Genomic DNA, 15009 nt, shown 5'->3' with positions numbered 1-15009 from the left:
CCGCAGCTTAGCGGGCTCCCAGAAGCCACCGCGGCACGCGCAAGGAGACGGGCTGTGAAGCAGCACTTCCGGTCGGCCCGGAAGCTGGGAGACCGTGGTCGGGTGCTTGGTCTCCTCTCGTGCCTTGGTGGTGTTTTCACCACCCCGCGTGTTGCCAGGACAGGTATGAGGCTTGGGCGGGGCGGCCGGAGCTCAGATCCGCTCATTCCATGTTCAATACCGTAAAATTTCCTAAGTGTTGGCTTTCTGTGATACTGGTACCAGCAGATGGTGCAGTGGAGGTGTATCTGGAGAGGACCGTGCAGGGCAGTTACAGGTGAATGAAACCATTGTGAATCATCATGGTGTAGGATTTAATGAAGCCTCGGACGATTGGAAAGGAAGACTAGCTATAAGCAAGGCATCCTCCGTCCTTCCCTGACTCGTTCTCCATAAGCGGCTGGAGATGGAACCGAACTCCTTGCTCCTGTTGCAGGCTCGGATGGAGGCAGATGAGGTGACACATCTGCTCCGGTTTCGGAGGCACTGTTAAAAAACAAAATTCAACTGAGTAAATTGAAGATCTAATTGACTTTATTTAATGATTCATGAATCTGGCAGCAAACTAGCGAGTACAGGGAGCACTGAGGAGTGCTACAATATGGAAGGTTTATATTGGAAGGGGGATGGGTTGAGAAAGTTATTAGCAAAAGAAAAGAAAGGGTTGTTCCAGGCAAGGTCATCTTCCCTTGAGGGAAGGGCAGGAGGTCTTAGGTAGATTATCTCCTCTTCCTTTGGGGGATACAGTACCCATGTGACCGATTACTGTTGTGGTGACCAGAAAGTTCCTGCCTGACAGGTTAAGACTACATTTCTGGGAGAGGATGAAAGTGCATTTAGGTTAGTTATTAAGCACCGATTTGGTGTCTTAGCCTAAGTGACACCATTTTGGTGACACCATTTTGGGCCATAGGTTTTCTTTTTAAATGTCTTTAACGTTTGTTGCTACATAACAAACTCTACCTAAAATGTAGTAGCTAGAGCAAGGACCATTTTATTATTTCCTATGTTTCTGGGGGTGAGGAATTCAAACTGGGTAGGATAGGAATGATTTACCTGTTATTTGATAACTGCTGGCTTGGAATACCCAAGATGGCCTCTTCATCCAAAGTGTGATACCTAACCGGAAGTCCTATATGTATGTAGGTCTTGTGTCTAGGCCTCTATTTTTGCTGCCAGTTGGGTTCCTCAGCTTTATTCTTGTAGTCTCAGAACCTGTCCCTCTTCATTTGGCTTCTTAATGGCCTTTCCAGTGGGATGGCTGGACTCCTTCCCTGGCTTCCATGAGGGTAAAACAGCCTTCTTAGTTTCTGATCTGGAACTGACACGGAGTCACTTCTGTCACATTCTGTTTATTAAAGCAAGTTGTAGGCCCAACCCAGTTTCAAGGAAAGGGGGACTGCATTTCATTTTGGCAAAAAGAGTGAATTAGCCTGATAGTCTTCCTAGAGATCCACTAAACGTAATCTACTTTAGATTGACTAAAGTAGAATTGATTACAAGTGGCTTTCAGCAGAGTCTGGGTGTGTTCCTATTATGCATATGTAGGATTCTAGAAACAACTGTGATAGGTATTCAGTTCTTTTTAATCACTCTGTTTATCTTGAACTTTTCCCTTTCATTAAATATTTTTCTGCACCCAAATTTTAGTGAACACATAGTATGTCACAGTATTGCCCTTTAGTGATTTAGCTAAGCTGTTTTTAAGAGACACAGATTTCTGATCAGCTCCTTTCCATGCCTCCCAACTTCCTATCATTTAAGTAGGCTCTTTTAAGAAAGTGTTTTGTTATTTCAGGGATCAGTGACATTCAAAGATGTGGTCACTGGCTTCTCCAAGGAAGAATGGGGATTACTGAACCCTGCTCAAAGAGATTTGTACATTACAGTGATGTTGGAGAATTATCAGAATTTGGTTTGGGTGTGTAAGTGCATCCAACCCTTAATTTAGCATCTGATCTTGGATGTGTCTTCTTGTTCTACTGGGAATCTTTGGTGAGGCTCTGATTTTCCATGAAATGTGAGCAGCTTTCTTTATCCCATAGGCCAGATATTCACCAAGACTTTTCTTGTTTTATAATGGCCTTATTACAATATGGCTGTGTCAGAACACTTAAGTAACAACAGCATGGTCAATTCTTTCTCCCTATTTTCACAGGTCTTTCATTTCTAAGTCTGATGTAGTTTCACTGTTAGAGCATGGGAAAGTGCCCTGAATGATAGGGAAATAAGAGATGAGAGTCCCAGTGCCAGGTGGGTAAGAGGAACCAGGTAGGGGTAAGCCATGCATATCACAGACCAGCTGATTCTAGAGGGAGCACCTTTAGGATATGAAAGATGCTCTCTTCAGATGTTTCAGGCATGTGCAGAAATTGAGGCCTCTTGAATTTGAGTTCCTACAGGAATACTAGTCGTCATCTGCGATCACCCAACATTTACATTGACCTTTATAAATGCCTACAGCCTCAGAAACTATAGGTGTGTCTTTCTTCATTGTCTTTCGTAAGGTTCTTTTTAACTCCTGATCCTATTCCTCACTAGCTCGTCCTTATTTCTTCGGTCTTGCATAAGGCTCTATATTTTTATGAAACATATTTTTTGCTACTGCTGTTTCTTTATTTTAAAATGACCTGTATAGTTATCTGATTGTCCAATGTATTAATTAATCATTTATTCACTAACAAACACTTATTCTTTTTTAAAAATTGGCCCAAGTGTTACAGGTCCCCAAGATCACCTCCAGGTTTGATGACTCACTAGGAGTAGTCACAGGACTCACCATAAAGTTGTACTCATGTCTGCAAAGTTAGGGAGTAGTCCCCAAGAGCACCCTCATTTCTGCTACAAATTGCACATTCAGGGGTCCCCAAGATCACCCTCAGGTTTGATAATTCACTAGAAGGACTCGGAACTTAATAAAAACTTCTACTCATGGTTTATGAAAGGATACATATTAAAACCAGCCAAGCGAAGAGACTGATGGGGCAGAGTCCAGGAGGATTCTAGATGTAAAGCTTCCATTTGTCCTACAACAGTAGGTTACCTGACCTTAGGTGTCCACTCTTTATTGGGGCTCTGTCAAAGATATGGTGGGTTGCTTATGTGGCTCACCTCAGTCTCTAGGCCCTGCGGAGGTCACACTGATACCCCACCATAAATCACATTGTTTGACTATCTGGTATGGTTCAAGTGTCTTATGTAAACAGAAATACTTTACTTTTATTAGGCATGACATTTCAAGGAGTCAGATTACCTCTCAGAAGCCAAGGGCAAAGACTAGATCTCTTTGGGAAAGGTTAAACTCTTTACTACACAATAGCTAAGATTCAGCAAAGAGAAAAGTCTCATGGGGCAAGGTCTGGAGGAAACTAGATACAAGAGTCACATAGGATGTGCCTAATTCTAATAGCTGAAAGTTGTGACGTATGTATGAGATGTTGGCTGGACATAGAGATTCGCTACCTAAGGGTTTTATTGGAAGCTGGTCACAAAGGTTCCCTCTGCCTGTTTTAGCATATGCTAAAATTCCAGAGTCTTAGAAGATAGGTATTTTGCATAAGCTACATTCACACAAATAATTTAGGCACAGGGAGCCACTTTTATTCTAGGAATGGTAGGAATTCTCCCCAAAACCAAGTTGCTAGAGAACGTCGAGGGCCAACTTTGTAAGCAAGACTTTCTAAGGAGAGCATTCTCAGGCTTGCTATGTTAATTCTTTCCTGAGTTTGTTTAAAAGTATAGAAACTTTCGGCATGCCTGGGTGGCTCAGTCATTAAGCATCTGCGTTTGGCTCAGGTCATGATCCCAGGGTCCTGGAATCTAGCCCCACGTCGGGCTCCCTGCTCATTATGGAGCCTGCGTCTCCCTCTCCCTCTGCCTCTCCCCCTGCTTATGCTCTCTCGCATGCTCTCTGTCAAATAAATAAAATCTTTTTAAAAAATAAAAGTGTAGAAACTTTTAGTTTTACTTTTGAGTGGAGGAACTAAGACTTGCTTCCATGGACCTGTGCAAACCAGAAACTTTCATTAGAAGGACCTAAATTGGTTGTTTTGATGTATAGGAGTGAATATAGTTTTAGTTTTGAATCTTGGTGATACTTAAGTTGATAGAAAGTGAGGAAATGAAGCACATTTGTGATGCATTTATTAAGGAATCATTTAGAGTTGAGCTATAGCTTGAACCATAAGCTGGAAATGTGTAACAGGTTTTAGTAGATGAAACTCAGGACCCGAGATGAATGTGTATTTCATACACATATATACATATATACCACATACTCTGGTGATAGAGCCCTAGGAACAGAAGAAATAGATTGCCTATGGATATCACAGAATCCAGAATTGACTAGTTGATAGCAGGAGAAACAAGAAAGTCCTATGTTACAGTTCCAAGGCCTACTACAAGAAGAGATGGATTTAGACAGCAAAAGAGCTGTAGGACCTGGCTCGCCAGACACCACAACTGCCGGCACCTTGATCTTGGACTTACCGGACTCCACAACTGTGAGAAATGTTTGTTGTTTAAGCCACTCAGGCGTTTTGTTATAGTCAGCTCAAGCTGACTAAGACAACCTATAACCAACATCGTATTTATGAATGCTTATCTCCTAAGATTAAGAAAAAGACAAGGAAGTCTGCTCCCACTGCTTGTATTAAACATTGTCCCAGAGGTTTTAGCCAGTGATAAGGCAAGAAAAAAATAGAAGGCAGATTGGAAAGGAAGCAGTAAAACTATTTGCAGATGGCATGATCATGTAGAAAGAAGTCCTATGTATTACACAGAAAGTTACTTTAGAGTTGAATGAGTTTAGCAAGGTTGCACATTATAAGATGAATATATAAAAACCAATCACATTTTGGGACGCCTGGGTGGCTCAGTCGGTTGAGCGGCTGCCTTTGGCTCGGGTCATGATCCAAGGGTCCTGGGATCAAGTCCTGCATCGGGCTCCTTGCTCGGCAGGGAGCCTGCTTCTCCCTCTGCCTGCCTCTCCCCCTGCTTGTGTTCTGTCTCTCTCTCTGACAAATAAATAAATAAAATCTTAAAAATTAAAAAAAAAAAAACCAATCACATTTCTATATACTAGCATCAAAAAATTAGGAATTGAAATTAAAACAATAATTTATAATAATAATTTTATTATTATATAATATATCAGATATTATATATAATGATTTATATATTTTTATGGATATGTAACATATCCATAAATTATAATAATAATTTTCACTTATAGTAGCACCAAAAATATGAAATACTTAAATAATCTGTACACTAAGAATTACAAAACACAGTTGAGAGAAATATTGAGGAAATAGATATGTTACCTTCATGCATTGGAAATCTCAATATTATTAAGACATCACTTCTCACCAAAATTCATTTATATGTTCAGCACCATCTCAATCAAAATCCCTGTAGGCTTTTAAATAGAATTCAACACGCTGATTCCACAATTCATAGGGAAATGCAAAAGGTACAGTAATCAAGACAAGTATTGGCATAAAGACAGAAAAAGAGGTTAATGAGACAGACTAGAGTCCAGAAATAAACCAGTACATACATGGTCAGTTGATTTGGGGAAAAAAAGCAAAGGCAATTCAGTAGAGAATGAAAAGTGTTTTTTCAATTGGTGCTGGAACAACTGGATATTTATATGAAAACAACAACTTTGATCCATCTCTTGCACCATATACAAAAATTAACTTCAAAATAGAGCTAAATGTAAAACCTAAAACTATAAAACTTTCAGGAGAAAGTATTTGTGACCTTAAGTTAGGCAAAGATTTCTTTGATATTTCACCATAAAATATAAAAATGATAAATATAACCTCATCAAAATTAAGAATTGCTGGGGTGCCTGAATGGTTCAGTTGGTTGAGTGTCTGACTGTTGATCTCAGCTCTGGTCTTGATCTCAGGGTCATAGCTTCAGGCCCCATGTTGGGCTCCACACTGGATGTGGAGCATACTTAAAAAAATTAAGAATTTCTACCCCTCAAAAAACACAGCTAAGATAATGAAAAGACAACAGCCTAGAGAAAATTATTTACATATCACATATGCAAATAGGTACTTGTATCTGGAATATATACAGAACACTCAAAACTCAAAAGAAGGCAAACAAACCAATTTATAAATGGGTAACAGATTTGAGCAGATAGTTCACTAAAGATTAAGTAATGGCAAACAGGTGCATAAAAATGCTCAATATCATTAGTCATTAAGGAAATGCAGATTAAAACCACAATGAGATACCATGATACCCATTAGCATCTATAAAATTATAAGGAAGGACTATATACCAACATTATAATATTGAGTAAATGCTGAAAAATACTAAATTAGTATACTGTTTGTAAGCATGTCAAAGTGTATATTAATATAAAAATATGACACTGGGAAGGAATAATGTTAATGTATTAGAAATTTCTTTCACACATAATTATTCACAATTAAGGGCACCTGGGTGGCTCAGTTGGTTAAGTGTCTGCCTTTGGCTCCTCGGGTCATGGTCCCAGGATCCTGGGATTGAGCCCTGCACTGGGCTCCCTGCTCAGCAGCAGGGGTCTGCTTCTCCCTCTCCCCCTGGAACTTCCCCTGTTTGTGCTCTCTCTCTCTCTCTCTCTGTCAAATAAATAAAATCTCAGGGCGCCTGGGTGGCTCAGTCGTTAAGCATCTGCCTTGGGCTCAGGTCATGATCCCGGGGTCCTGGGATCGAGCCCCGCATCGGGCTCCCTGCTCAGCCAGGAGCCTGCTTCTCCCTCTCCCACTCTCCCTGCTTGTGTTCCCTCTCTAGCTGTCTCTCTCTCTCTGTCAAATAGATAAATAAAATCTTTAAAAAAAATAAAAATAAATAAAATCTCTAAAAATAAAGAGCCTTATGCCTAAAGAAATTCCCACATATATGGCATTTAAAGGGTTACTTTCTCATATGATCCTTTTATGTAAATTAGGGTTAGCTTTAGGTAATGGGTTTCCAAAATTTCTCCACTTACATGGTTGCTTGCCAGCATGAATTTTGCAATGAATAATAATTGATAGGTGGTATTGGGGGACTTTTTACATTACCATTTTAATATGGCCTTTAGTGATGAATGTGATGATGTGAATCCGCTGATAAATGTAACATGAGTTGAACCAAAAAGCATTTCCATATTGGACAAGGTTATACATAATCATGAATTATTTGATGTTCCGTGAGGAACAAAACCAGTGAAGTCTTCCCTTCACTTATTTATAGGAATTTTCTGTAGCATGAATTCCTTAAGGTTAAGGAAGATGACAGTATCTGAAAGCCTTCCCACATTCTACATACATAAAGAATGATGCTGAATAAGTTGTGAACACTGACTAAAGGCTTTCCCACATTCCTTACATACATAGGGCTTTTCACCAGTATGAATTTTCTGACATTGAATAACAAGTGGTAAGTGACTAAAAGCTTTTCCACATTCAGTACATTGATACGGGTTCTCATCAGTATAGTTGCTAATATATTCATTAAATTGTGAAATCCAGCTAAAAGTTTTCATTACATTTATATAGTTTCTCTCTAGTCTGAATTCTCTGGTGATGATAAAGTTGTGAGCCCTGCATACAGGCCTTCCTACAAACCTTATATTTATAAGGTGTCTCACTAGTATGGATCCTCTGATTTGAGGTAGATATGAATGATGACTAAAGGTCTTTCCACATTCATTACATTTATATGACTTCTCACTGGTGTGGATACTTTGATGTTCATTAAGTTGTGTGATACCGCTAAAGGCCTTTCTGTATTCCTTACAGCCAGGGTTTTTCTCCAGTATGAATTCTCTCATGTTGAATAATTAGTGAGAAGTGACTAAAAGCTTTTGCACATTCAGTATATTGATAGAATTTCCCCCAGTATGAGCTCTATGATGTACATTAAATTTTGAGAGCCAAATACAGTTTTGTTTTGTTTTTTTTTAAACAATCCTTACATTCGTAGGTTTTCTCACCAGTATGAATTCTCTGATGTTGGGTAAAGAGTGAAACAGGACTAAAGGCCCTTCCACATTCTTTACATTCACAGGGTCTTTCCCAATGTGAATTCTGTGATGTTGAGGAAGATCAGAACAGTGGTGGAAAACCTTCCCATATTGCTTGCATTCATAAGGTTTGTCAGAATTATTTAACTCCTTAATAAGGAACCAGCATGATGGCAAAGCTACTTCAAAGAAGAAGTCAATAAATGAATACACAGACAAACACAAACAAATGCTGAAATGAGCTTGCTAATACATCAAAAACTGGTTAATGTCATACAGAGTGTGAAAATCATAGCATTTGGGGTTATTTTTTCTGCTGGCCAGCAATGTCCACGTTAACAAGCTAATTGCATGAGTCTAGGTCCTAATCAATAGTAAACAGTAAGACAAAGGTACAGATCCTCTAGAAAATGAAACACCCCTTGGGCATACTTGTTAGGCAATTTCCTAGTATGATATTTAAAAAGCATGAGTCTTGCCTACCAAAATCCCACATTTAGGAATCTACCCTGATGATATACTTCCAACAACATGAAAATATATATGCATAAGACTATTCATTACAGCATGATCATAATTTTAAAATACTGAAAACAGTCTAAACACCCACATATAGGAGAGTGGTTCAATAAACTATGGCACATCTACACAAAGTGTTATGCAGCCTACATACAAGAATGAAAAAAATCATGATCAAAACTATGATAATAATCATAAAAAATTTGACTATATAGAATTTTTAAAAATGCTTAAGAAATGTTTGACAGCAGAAATTATAAGCTGGCGTAATCCTACATCTGAGGATGCATCAGAAGCAAATTTAGGGCCCAGGTTAATACAGAGTCTTACTCAAACTGGAAAATGAGAAAATGTTTATTAAGAAAAGAGTGGGGCGGCTGGGTGGCTCAGTTGGTTAAGCATCCAAATCTTGATTTTGGCTCAGGTCATGATCTCAGGGTTGTGAGATCGAGCCCTGTGTCAGGCTCCACCCTGGGTATGGAGCCTGCTTAAGATTCTCTCTCCCTCTGCCTCTTCCCTTCCCTCTCTAAAAAGGGAAAGAGTGAAAGAAAGAATGTACAAAATCTGAATCTGGAAAAACATGTCAAAGGAAAAAATCATTGTGCTGTAACCAAAATAAACTATTTTTGGAAACATACTTTTGGATGGAAATAATGACCCAACTATTAAAAAAAGAATGGGGGAGAAACTGCGAAGAAATAATGTTCTCTGGAAAGGTAAAGTTGTACTTCAAAGAAAGCACCTTCCTCTTTGAATGGAGACAGGCACAGGAAGTGGTGTGTGGGAGTATAAGAGAGGGCCCCCCAGAGCTCGCACTGATAGGAGTAATGCTCTGTTCTGAACACTAGGGACTCTGACGGGACCTTTCTAGTCATTGTCTCAAAGGCGCTCCCTCCTGTAGACCTAGGCCATTACCTACAGTGCCACTGCCCTCCTTAATCATCCTTCACTCACCTGGTACAGGCTTCCTGTCACATCTCTTTCTGCCAACCAGGGTTTCTTCCCTTGTTCCAGTAAGGAGATCACATTTGGCTTGGATATAGAAAAACCTGTGTACCCAAGAAGAAATGCAGCAGAGTCACAAAGGGGGTGTCTCAGAATTCATATCCAGTTCCTGGTTATCAATGAAGAGAAGAAATTAGAAAAGGCCAGAGAAGAGGAGGAAGTCATTTTTGGACTGGGGAAGAAGCTTTTTTAGGTGTTATCCTACAGAATTATCCATCCCCATTCTGTACAATCTCATTGAGAGCAGAGCAGAAACTCAACCAGAGTCTTGAAAGGCACCTCAGAAATTCACACCAAAGGCAGCAGATGTTCCAGTGGACAAATTTCAACCTTCCAGGGGTATTAACATCTTTTTTAAAAATATTTTATTTATTTATTTGGCACAGAGAGAGAGAGATCACAAGCGGGGGGAGCAGCAGAGGGAGAGGGAGAGGGAGAAGCAGGCTTCCCGCCGAGCAGGGAGCCGGATGCGGGGCTCGATCCCAGGACCCTGGGATCATGACCTGAGCTGAAGGCAGACACTTAACGACTGAGCCACCCAGGCACCCCCAGGGGTATTAACATCTTACCTAGAGATGAAGTTGCTTAAGTTCTCCAGCATTCCATCTCTGCACAAATCCTAGCAAGTTCCAGCCTGCCCCACTCAACCTGAGATGACTATCGCCACATCCCTAAACATCACTGACCCTTGAAACAACAAAATGATAATGTGTGCCATTGAAATAAATATTTATGACTAGAAAAATAGAAGGATGAGAAGGACATTGCCGAGCTGAAGCCAGCGAGCACATTAAGGAAATTGTGGCAATTCAAGGGAAGGGTCTGTACTTCTCTTGAGAGCAGCACAACTTCCTTCATAAAGGGAGATAGGTCCATCAAAAGATACTTCAAAGAACAAAAAGAATTCAAGTTCCATGGTTTTCCAATAAATTTAACTGTAGAAGGTCAATGCACAACTTCTTAATATGTCTGAATTGTCTTTATTCCTTCAGTTCAGAAATTAGGCAGTGAATATGGAAACATTGATATATTTTTTAAGTGTTTGAATGCTTTCATAATGTTTCAAGAAAATTCAAATGAGAGAACTGGTTCTCTGGGGCAATTCTGCACCCCCGGAAGACAGTTGGCAGCATCTGAAGACATTCTGGGTAGCACCACTGGGATAGGGAATGCTACTAGCACCGAGTGGTAGAGACCAGAGATGCTGCTGACCATTCACCAATATATGAGACAGCACAACTAAGAATTATAAGCCTTAAATATCATTAGTACTGAGCTTGAGAAATCCTGAGCTAGAGAAACATTTTTTTTTTCATGGAATCATTGCGAAATGGTTAAGAGTCTCTGTTAGGAATTATGAGAGTTGGGTATTCTTTTAAAATATATTGAAGAGTCAGGTTCATCACTGTCTTAATGTTACCTTTCCTTACTAGGTCAGCTTCTTTAATCAGATTTATTTTTATTAGCTGCACACTTTCCCATGACATTGCACTAAGTGACTCAACCTTTCATTTTGGGGCACTTGAGGTTGAACAAGATATCTTTAGGGACATTCCTAGCTCTGCTGATTTATGATTTTCAATACCTCATGCACTCTGGCTAGTCTCACCTAGCCCATCCCTAAGTGTGCTCTTTCCTTGTTCCCGAGCAATAGAACGCTAATGGCAGGTGGGGAGTAATCCAGGCTCACACAGATGTGGCCCACTACCCAAACTTGTGGCTCAACATCAAATATGACCTTGGGTCAGGCATCCATCTGGAGGGACTGCTGGGCAATGTCTCAGATTCTATAACCAAATTCCCAATGCCACCCCCAATTCAAAAGGTGTGAAACAGCACTGTTACTACATTCTGAGGCTGAGACCTTCTGTCTTAGTCCATTCTGGCTGCTGTAACAAAGTACCACAGTCTGGGTGGCTTATTTACAATCGGAGTTTGTTTTTCATGGTTCTGGAGGCTGGAAGTCCAAGATCAGGGTGGCAGCATGACTGGGCTCCGGTGAGGGCCCTCTCACAGGTTGCAGATGGCCAACTTGACATTACATCCTCACATAGTGGAAGAGTTGGTAAGGGATCTCTCTAGAGACTCTTATAGGGACACTAATCCCATTCATCCTGACCTAATCACTTAGTAAAGGTCCCACCTCCAAATACCATCACATATGAATTGGAAGAACACATTCAGATCACACCAGAGACCAACCACCACCACTGCCCATCTTATCCAACTGGGAAACCCTGTTCTGTAGATTACCATTAAAGCATTATTATGTGTGGTTCCTTTAAACACTGATTAGTCCATTAAACCATATTTCACATAGGAGTCTTTCATGTTTCACTGAAACAATGCATTTCTGGTCCATCGAGGCTCCTGCACAACAGTCCATAGGAGATGTGAACACATGAACCCAGGTCAGAGAGGGGGGATTCTTAGCGAGAGCTTAGGGCTATTTGATCCTTTTGTGCATGGGTGAAACTTAGGCAGGAAATCCCCCCAAATTTTTCCTACATTTATATAAAATGAGCACAGTTTGAGGAAGGAGAAAGAAAGCATGACTTACCTAGGCCATGGCTTTCAGAATAGCAAGGACCAATGAGTCCTCCAGGTTCCTCTCCTGGGGAAGGGTGAGTTCTGAGAAGGCAGCCAAGGAGGGAAGAGAAAACATGAGAGGTCAGGCTTGCCTCCCAGAAGGACAGGTTGCAATTCTCTTCCTCCCTTATCTCATGCCAGCCTTCCGGTGTTCATGAAAATACTGAGCATCTTGGACAGATTTCTAAAATGTCCCTCACCCCCAAATTCTGCTCCTCCCATGTTACATGCCCTGCATGATTATAATTTTAATTCTTGGGATGCCTGGGTGGCTCAGTCGATTAAGCGTCTGCTTCAGCTCAGGTCATGATCTCAGGGTTGTGAGATTGAGCCCTGTGTCTTTCCCCTCCCTCTCCCTCTGCTCCTCCCCCTGCTCTTGCTGTGTGTGTGGGCTCGCTCTCTCAAAAACGTACATACATATTTTTTTTAAGTTTTAAAATAAGAATAAAATAGAACAATTGAGAAGTCCTAATTAATATTTGGAAGAAAATTTCCTTGGGCTAAAAAAAGGACATGAGACTATCTAAGCATATCCTACTTAAGTTCCTGAATTCTAAGGCTAGAAACTCTTGCCAAATGCCAGGACAGAAGCAGTTACTGTGGTAGGCAGAATTATAGCCTTCCAAAGATGTCTCTGTCCTAATCCCAGAAACCTGTTATGTTAGTAGCAAGGGGGAATTAAGTTGCAGGTAGACTTAAGATTGTTAATCAGCTGAATTTAAGACAAGACTGTCCTGGATTGTCCACAGGAGCCATCATAATCACAAGGATCCTTAAAGGTGAAAGAGCGAGGCCAAAGAATCAGTGTCAGAATGATGCAATGTGAGAAAGACTCAAGAAGCTATTGCTGCCATTGAGGATGGAAAGGGGCCACACCAAGAATACAGGCAGCCTCTAGAAGCCAAAAAAGTGGTTTCTTTCACAGAGCCTCCACAAGAGAACACATCCCCATCAACACCTTGATTTTGGCCCAGTGAGACCTATTTCAGACTTCTGACGTCCCAACAATAAATGTGTTGTTTTAAGCCACTAAGTTTTTGCTAATTTGTTACAAATACATCTACATGAGGTAAGAAAAATCAGATTACTGAGAAAAAACTATAATCCGAGAATGTTCTACCAAACAGAAGTATAATTTGTGAGGATCTTAGAAACTTTTCTGGACACATAAGGATTCAGAGAATAGCAGGTATATACCATTTGTTGAGAAATAGAACTACTCAATAAAAGTCTAACCAAATAGCATTTGAAATAAAACTGTTACCACAAGACAGAGAAAAAAAAAAGATGAAAAGAATCAGCAGCCAACAATGAATGTTACTTTCCCTGAGTATATTTAAAAAAAAATTTTTAAAGATTTTATTTGAGAGAGAGAGCAAGCGAGCACAGAGGGAGAGGGAGCAGACTCCCTTGCTGAGCAGGGAAGCTGATCCAGAGCTTGACCCCAGGACCCTGAGATCATGATCTGACCGAAGACAGATGCTTAACCTACTAAGCCACCCAGGCACCCCTACCTGAGTATATTTAAACTTAAATGGAAATCATGAGTGGGTCTGGCAGTAAGTAATGTAAGCATCATAAATGAAATAAAAGCAAAACTAAAAGCTTTGGATTAAGTTTATATTACGTTAGTGAAATGGAGGAAATGCAAAAGAACAAGCTGTGAAGGAAAGGAACAAGAAAGCAAGAGTGGTCTCTTCTTGGAGGAGAGTGGCAAAGTAAATTAATGGTGGGTATAGAAGTATAATACTGCTTTCATTCTGCCCAAATAATGATAAGGAATGTGGAGATAACCACTACCCTAAACACAGTGGGAAGTTCCAATTTAGCAAAAGGGGAAATGATCAGCCAACATAAGGAAAGGAAAAGACCAAAATAACACAAATAGGACATACAAATGAAAAGAATAAAGTTGAATTAAGAATCAGCTCTATTTTTTTTTTCTGTTTTAAGAAACAACTGAAATGACAGGGGTTGAAAATAAAGGAATGAGCAAAAATATACCAGGTAAACAAAGACAAATCATTAATAGTAGTGTTACCCAGTATGGAAATAAAATGCCAAAAGGATTACACTAGGCCAGGGTTGGCAAACTTTTATCTAAAGAGTCAGTCAATATAGGCTTTGTGGCTATAGTCTTTATTGCAACCACTGAGTTCTGCTGTTGTAGTGCAAAAGCAGTAGACAATATGTAAATAAATGAGCATGGCTGTGTTCCAATAAAGCTTTATTTATAAAGCAGGCAGCAGGCCAGATTTGGTTTGTCAACCCCTACACTTAGCCAAATAGGATACTATATAATGATAAAAAGAATGATTCATCAATAGGGGTTATGTTGTAGGTCTTTATAAATCAAGCAACATTAATTAAAAAGTAAAAATCTCTGAAAACTCAAGATTTTGGTTTAAAAAATTCATTTTAGGGCGCCTGGGTGGCTCAGTTGGTTAAGCGACTGCTTTCGGCTCAGGTCATGATCCTGGAGTCCCGGGATCGAGTCCCACATCGGGCTCCCTGCTCGGCGGGGGGTCTGCTTCTCCCTCTGCCCTCTTCCCTCTCGTGCTGTCTCTCATTCTCTCTCTCTCAAATAAATAAATAAAATCTTTAAAAAAAAAATAAAAATAAAAAATAAAAAATTCATTTTAGGAAATTCTGATCCAGTGTACCAAATTGTTTAAGAACCTGGAGAATTTTATCATTATAATCCACTGGCTTAAACAGAATCTTATACCCAAGAAAAGTAGAATATATATTCTTTTTCAATGTTACAGAATATATACAAAAATCAATCCTGTATTTAGCTACAAAGAGAAATGAATTCAAAAAAGTAGGTATCTTCAGGCCACATT

The 15009-nt window shown here is 39.9% G+C and overlaps 1 protein-coding gene and 1 long non-coding RNA gene across 2 annotated transcripts in view; one reads left to right on the top strand and one right to left on the bottom strand.

Moving 5' to 3' along the window:
• The first annotated feature begins 59 nt into the window (after positions 1-59).
• LOC118538564 (uncharacterized) lies at positions 60-13196 on the top strand. Its single transcript, XR_013444065.1, has 2 exons — positions 60-163; positions 12913-13196. It is a non-coding gene; the product is annotated as an uncharacterized LOC118538564 (long non-coding RNA).
• ZNF582 (zinc finger protein 582) overlaps positions 9359-15009 on the bottom strand; it is a 21616-nt gene continuing 15965 nt past the window's right edge. Inside the window, exons 4-5 of the mRNA XM_078062432.1 lie at positions 12135-12205; positions 9359-9618 (exon numbers count right to left, since the gene is read on the bottom strand). Coding sequence (XP_077918558.1) covers positions 12135-12205 — 71 coding nt within the window. The 3' untranslated portion in view covers positions 9359-9618. The remainder of the gene's footprint in view (positions 9619-12134; positions 12206-15009) is intronic.

Source organism: Halichoerus grypus, chromosome 15 (assembly GCF_964656455.1).
Source record: "Halichoerus grypus chromosome 15, mHalGry1.hap1.1, whole genome shotgun sequence".
NCBI lineage: Eukaryota > Metazoa > Chordata > Mammalia > Carnivora > Phocidae > Halichoerus > Halichoerus grypus.
Note: the sequence above shows the minus strand (reverse complement) of the source record. Positions and strands in the feature narration are given on the sequence as shown.